This window comes from Carassius carassius, chromosome 41 (genome assembly GCF_963082965.1).
Source record: "Carassius carassius chromosome 41, fCarCar2.1, whole genome shotgun sequence".
Classification (NCBI taxonomy): Eukaryota; Metazoa; Chordata; class Actinopteri; order Cypriniformes; family Cyprinidae; genus Carassius; species Carassius carassius.
This window is the reverse complement of record NC_081795.1, coordinates 3,286,154-3,293,454: the sequence shown is the minus strand read 5'-3', so window position 1 is coordinate 3,293,454 and position 7,301 is coordinate 3,286,154. Positions and strand designations below refer to the sequence as shown.

The 7,301-nt window shown below is 38.3% G+C and overlaps 1 protein-coding gene across 1 annotated transcript; it reads left to right on the top strand.

Annotated features, from left to right (window-relative positions):
- Nucleotides 1-3,515: 3,515 nt before the first annotated feature.
- Nucleotides 3,516-5,865, top strand: LOC132123453 (galactose-3-O-sulfotransferase 2-like). Its single transcript, XM_059534069.1, has 2 exons — nt 3,516-3,876; nt 4,206-5,865. Exons 1-2 carry the CDS (start codon nt 3,562-3,564, stop codon nt 5,163-5,165), a joined length of 1,275 nt encoding a protein of 424 aa, XP_059390052.1. The 5' UTR covers nt 3,516-3,561; the 3' UTR covers nt 5,166-5,865.
- The last annotated feature ends 1,436 nt before the right edge of the window (nt 5,866-7,301 follow it).

Below are 7,301 nucleotides of genomic sequence, written 5' to 3'. Positions count from 1 at the left end.
ATGAGAAATACAAGATTAAGAATTTGACTGTGTAATTTAACATTTTAATTAAAACACATTGGACCTTTTAACCCAGTCAGTGGAATTGTCAGACGGTCCCTTGGGTGCGGTAGCACGTCAATAATTTCTTCAGTTTAAATTTTCAGAATATACCTAGATTGTTTTTAACTCATTTTTTATGTTAATATAAATTGGTTGCATATTGTTAAAACTAATCATGGTATTGGTATCTTTGTGTGACTGTCGACTTTATAGATCAGCGGTAATGGAAATCAATTATAAAGAAAATGCAGCGCATTGGATTCTTTTTGACCCAATTTGCTTGCCTGTATATAGTTTGCATAATCATCAACAAAATCTATTCTGAGATCTGAGGTCTTATATCACAGTATTATTTGACTGAGAAGCGTTACTCGTCATTGGGGAATCCTGGAGTGTGACGTGAGGGGATCCCCAGTATTACAGCACAGCGACGCAAAAGCCATGACACAAAGTTACAGAAACTAAACAACCGAAAACAATATGTGTCTTCCTTAGATGTAATGTTAGTTCTGTAATTCAGCGTTGGGTAAAACACCATTATAATCTCCTTTGAATGCTGCTTACTTGGTAGCCTAACAGCAAAGAGGTTGAAATAAACATACGCACAATCAGCTTTTCCACATGCCCCGATAATCAAAACTTCTACTTAGCGCTTGCTTAATTTCTGCAGATCAGTGTTTGTAACTGTATTACTTAATCCACCTGTTGCTTTGGTCTTCATCAGAAGCCGCTTGCACCACCTGCTGGTGAGGAACTGACAGCAGTTGGAGATCATGCCTCTGTGCTCTACTGCTATTCCTGCAGCTCCCGGATGTGAAAGGGCGAATTATCTGCAGAATTTTAACCACTGAATTTGTGGAAGCGAATTTGGAAAGTGAAATAAAATGGACCGAAATTTGCCTGTCGAATATTATACATCGTATTTTTTAACCGATTAAATATTTGGAAGTGAATTCTGGAACGTGAATATGAATTATTGATTTTTTAATTATAAAAAGGTGTGTAAAATATTTTCAATTGAAATATTCACAGCTTAAATGAACAACTATATAAAATTTCAGGACCTAACAATGCAAGCCCTGGAAATTCAAGGCATTAAAATGCAAGTACTGTTAATGCAATGCATTATTTTTCAGTTAGTGCTATTCAGCATGCTTTTTTGTTTCAAAGACATAAGTCATTATTTTACTTCCATATATAGGGCACCAAATTGGTCTTCACACAACCCATATTTGTCATCTCTGACTGTTCTGTCTAAGCCTTGCCTATCCCTGCTCTCGGCCGCAAAGCAGCATCATAATTATATGGCTGGAGTCTAAATAAACATTTACAATTTCCTCAGTGTCTGATCTGTCATTGTGATCCAATGTTTTCCTATGGTATAAATCTTTTATTATTATTATTATTATGCATCAAACATTAAACAAATTCTAAAAATAATACAGAACAGTTAGAACCTCTACTTTATAAACAGGGGGAAAAATATAGCACCTTGTAAAGTTTCACCAACAAATTTAAATACACAAAGACAAATAACTATAAATAAATAAATAAATAAATAAATAAATCAATTAATTCATAAGATAATAAAAAATATAAACATATACAGAGGAAAACCGCATGCATCTGTGGTAGGTTATATGACCGCGCTCGCCCTCTCGTTACGCAATTTCCGGTTTGGCGTTGCTGAAGTGCATTTTTCTTTCTTAATGGGGTCTAACCTCCAAGTATGCCCTTTAATAACAGGAACTGCTGATGCCTCCGCAATATTTGCGTCGCTGAACACAATGGTTCAACGGTTAGATAGTCGATCACCAAATGATCTCACACGCCGCTTATATTGTCACATTACACTTGACCTTATCGTCTGTTCAGCTAGAATGCATATGCACATATATCATGCACATATCTCACTAACATGCACTGTTGCTGTTGAACCTGTGCGTATGTTTGCAGGTGCGTGAGAGCGGCGTGCTGCAGTCGCATGCGCTTCATGTGGTTCTCTCTGATGGTCCTGACGGTCCTCTGCGTGGCTCTGCAGATGATGGGAGTCGCCCGACAGGCCAGGTAACTCATGGTAACTTATACAGCGACATTATAAACAGACCGAGGAAGACTTTTCAACTTTATTTTTTTCAACGATATTTCAATTAAGGGCAATACAAATATATTGTCAAAGTTACAAACTTATTATAAGCATATATTGTAAACATATTATGTTATTATATTACAGCGGTTCTCAATTCAAGTCCTCGCGCCACCCTACTCTGCACATTTTGTATGTCACTTTTATCGCTTCAGATGTTTGTTCTACTCCAATGATCCTCAAATCTGGCTCGGGAGATCCACTGTCCTGTGGACCTGACTTTAGCTCCAATCCTAATCAAACTAACCTACCTGTGATTTTCTAATGATCCTGAAGATATGATTAGGGTTAGAGCTAACCCTCTCGCAAGCCAGATATGAGGATCACTGCTCCACAGGAGTGAACACCACAGGATATTCCGCCTTGATTCCAGTTCGAAGAGAATGTATATGTTCCATTTAAAGTGCATTGCAGTGTGCGAGACGTGCATTTAAATTGTATTTATTTAAAGATTTATAAATGTCACACTTGTTCGTTTGTGAAGACGTTTAACAGCGCAGAATGAATGTTCAGAAGTGAGGTAAATTGAACAGATTTCCCCTGCTCAGGGAGAAATGAGCACTGTGTAGGGACCATGTCAATGGGAACACAGTTCATGCACGGAGCTCACTTCTAACGAGCTGATTATCTGAATCAGCTGTGTTAACAAAGAGAGACATACAAAATGTGCGTAACGGGGGTGTGGAGGACTGGAATTGAGAACCGCTGTCATATGAATATAATCTACTTTTAACAGCTTGCATTGAACGATATTTGTTTTAAAAGCAATGAAAAAAAAACTGACCAAGTTACAAACTTATAAACATATAAGAAGTATTATAAACATCTCAGATTTACCAGCTTGCATTGGACAATATGTAATGTAAACATCTTGTCAAAATTACTAATTAATTATAAACGTAAAAATTATATTATTATATTTGACTCCAATTTTACAGCTTGCATGGGACAATATTTACATTTAAAGGGAATTTATTATAGAGGCCATAAAATATGATTGATTTGTGTTGGTTCCATAAGGGACAGCATATCTCTCTCTCTCTCATATTCTCATTCTCACTCTCAGGAGCTCCAAGGAATTGAAAGTTGTGAGCGAGCAGCTGGTCAGAATGCCTGCAGAGATGCACGGGCCCATAAAGCACAGAGACTGGAAAAATCTTTGGTCTGTCTCAGCAGCCATTTTTGAGGAACTATTAGACCAGCAACCTTTCATACAAAGAAAAGACCAGAGTGAAAACCCTCATTCAGAAGAGGAGAGGGTCCAAGTCTTGGAGGATACAAGAAAAAAGCGTTCTAGCACTACCAAAGCAGCTCCACCAATAGATTTTCCAAAGAAGCCGCAGAGGCCAGATTTCCCCAAAAGGATCCCAAAAATGAAAAAACCTCCACCCTCTGATGACAAAGCTGATAAACATGCAGTAAAATCACTAGTTGACGACACTGTCATGTGTCAGCCCAAAAACCATATCGTCTTCCTCAAGACACACAAGACTGCCAGCAGCACCATACTGAACATTCTCTATCGTTATGGGGAAAGCCATAATCTGACCTTTGCCTTGCCAGCGAAAATGCAGAGCCAGTTATTTTACCCAACATTCTTTGCAGCACACTTTGTGGAGGGTGTCCGGTCTCGCAGTGTGAAGGAGTTCCACATCCTGTGCAATCACATGAGATTCAGATCACAGGAGGTCAGTCCGAGAGCACATTACCCAGCCTTTGGAGGCTGTTGCAGGATCGGAAAAATAATATAATATTCATGATATTAAGCCAAGACATTATCATTCACCTGGTTTATATTACAAATAAGACCTAAAACTGAGTTGGAAACTTATTTTTTCTAATGCTAAAATCTAATGCTTTTTATTTCATATTTTTTTATTAATTAATTTTTGTTATCTTATATCTATAATGTATTATTTGGAGTGTGACTGTTTTTTTGCAGCACAAGGTAAAAAAAAATGACAATGCATTAAAAAGATTTTATTCATAAGTCTGTACTGTCTTTTCTGACTTGCAGGTGAGGAAAGTGATGCCTAAAGATACATTCTACTTTTCCATTCTTCGGAATCCAGTGGCGATGATGGAATCCCTGTTTGTTTACTACAAAGCAATCCCAGCTTTCCGTGCTGTCAAAAGCCTTGAGGAGTTCCTGATCCAGGGTGGGCGGAGCTACAACGCCTCTGTGCCTTATAACCACTATGCACGTAACATTTTGACCTTTGACTTCGGTCTGGATAATACAGCACCTAAGAAAAACATAGAGCTGGACAAACGAAGTGCCGAGGTCATCGCCGCTGTGGAACGTGACTTTCCGCTGATCCTCATCTCGGAGTATTTTGATGAATCGCTAGTGCTTCTAAAACATGCCCTCTGCTGGTCACTGGATGACGTTTTATCTTTCCGCCTCAACAGTCGCAGTGAACGCTCGCGCAGGCCCTTGAGGACAGAGACTGCAGAGCGGTTAAAAGAGTGGAGTTCACTTGACTGGCGATTGTATCAGCACTTTAATGCCACTTTCTGGAAACGCATAGAATCCACACTCGGGCGGGCGAAGCTCCAACAGGAAGTTATGCTTCTGAGGGCAAAGAGGAGAACGCTTGAGAAAATGTGTCTTCAGGAAGGAGGGGCGGTAGATCCTGTGCATGTCCAGGATTCATCCCTGAAGCCCTTTCAGTATGGTGTAGCAGTTATTCAAGGTTATAACCTCCGACTGGGGTTAAACAATGACACTCGTCAGCTTTGTCAGAGGTTGATTACACCTGAGCTGCAGTACACCTCAGCTTTGTACACTAAACAGTTCCCTCAGCTGAGTGCTGCTGCTGCTGCAAAAAAGATTGCGGTTTCCAGAAGCACTGCAGTGCACAGAGCTGTTGAGCGCAATGTTGAGGCAAATGTTCACACAGCAATGATGAACAATACCTCACATAACCATACTAATAAAGTCATCGTGGATGAACAGCTTAAACAGTTGAGCTAATTCTGTTTCAGTGCAGGTGACTCTTATGAGCAAGTTCAGTTTAGTGAATCAAAACCATACAGCCCAACCAGAAGGAAGTCACTAAAGAATGATTAGTTCAAAAAGACAGGTTTGATGAATTGTTCACTGAATTGAATCCAGCGAGGCACTGAAGCAACGTCTGACTCCCTTACCTAACTAAAAGTGATCATTATTTTCAGTGATATCCATATCGAAATGAACCAAGGTTTTTGTCAGTGTCATTTCAGCATTATTTGTCTTGTGTAACTTGTTTGCACTCTCTGTTTGAAAATAAATCATCTAATTTGTATGATTTTCCATTTTAGATTGGAAGAGGCTGTTCAGCTGTTGTTTGTGTTTTTGTAAAATGCACATCTTTCTGCTCATTATGGCTAAACTGGTTTTCTAAAAACAATGGTTTAGGTTTCCAGAGTGAGTCAAGTTAAAATAACATGGATAAAGTGTGTTTGGCCTATGCAAAAGTAAAGATTCAGCTGAACTTAGTTTTTGTTATAATGCTTGGAAACTGATTTATACAGCAGTATTGTGAATAACTTGGGAGAACAGGCATACACTTTGTAAATCCAGCTGTTTATTTCTGCAGCATGTGACAACTGATTTGTGGTTAAATGTCACTGGAAGAAAATGGAAAATATGTCACTGGCAATCTCAGACACATAAATCAGAGCCTAATGCAAAATACTTTGAACGGATCTATTTGATTTTTTGTTTTGTTTTTCGTGTCGTTTCGGATATTCCAATCTTAGAAGAGGTCTATAAAAGTATATACACACTAAGGTCACACATTTAAAGTTTGCTAGTGCTGTGGCATAGGTTGGTTTGAGTCTGACCTGGTTCACGTCCTGATCCCATTTTATATTTCTCTCACTATTCTCTCTGCATCCTATAAATAGCAGCAAAACACCCTAAAATAAAATGATACATAAAATTTATGAACTTCACTGTAATAGATAAAAATCTCAAACGAGGTGAAATCAACAAACAATATATATTAGAAATTTCTCAGGATGAACTGGTGTTAATGTGATATTTATTAAGTGGGCAGACACATCAGATCGATCACATATAGTTCATATGAACATAATCCAAGTCTGAAAGTCCAAATAATTAGTTTTTTAATTGGTTAATTTGATCGTTTAAAGCCTAATAAATGTCATTTCATATTGAAAAGTGAACTTGGGCTTCATTTCTTTCAAATGAACACTGTTGGTTTGGTGTTTTATTATGTAACACAATGACAAGTGTGGTATAAATGTTCAAGTATTTAATGAAGCCCCTGTTTCTCACAAGTGCAGCCCTAATTAATGTAAATGTTCTGTATAACGATGGATTTAATTCAGTGGCCCTCTAAAACCGGTCTGGAAACCCAGTGCATCATTGAGGTCAATTTGAATTGAGAGAGCAGACTAACGGTATGCTAAGGGTTAATGCTGATTGCCAAGTTTTACCAGCTTTCATAAAAGACATCTGAACCAAAGTCTCAGAGCTTTAATCTCAAAGTTCGCTTTAATGATAGTGAGCAATATAATGTATATGTGTGGCACTTTATTTCAAATCTCTGAAAGCTACAGTATGCAGCTGTTTCGTATTTATTAATAAAAGAGGATTCTCTGGTGATGGTTGTCTTCTGTCACTCAGCCAAAAGCCAAAGATGTGTCTGAAGGCTAATATTCAATGAGATATTGTTCGCCAGTGTTGTTAAAAGAATGTATTTTGATAGACATGAAAGGCTTTTTAAACATCTTGGATTTTAATATGGGGATCTGAGTTTGTCACTTGTAACCAAACACATTTTAAAGCCCGTGTCCACATGTCTCAACAGCAGAACATTAAACGAGTCCACAAGCAACCCATCTGCTACATAAAACAACAGTTATTGAGCATTTTTCAGTGACTATACTTGAATTTGAATGGGTTTAAAACCACATGCGCACATTTTAAACTTAAAGTAATTATATCCTGGTTATGGGTCTGTTGTCTGTATTGAACTGTATACCGATGAGTGTCGCCCTCTTGTGGAGACATTGTGGAAGCACTTTAGCACGCTGCCGCTGGAGTGCAGCTGATGTTGCTGCAGGTTCATAGCTTCTCTCAAAACAACACAAACATTCGAGA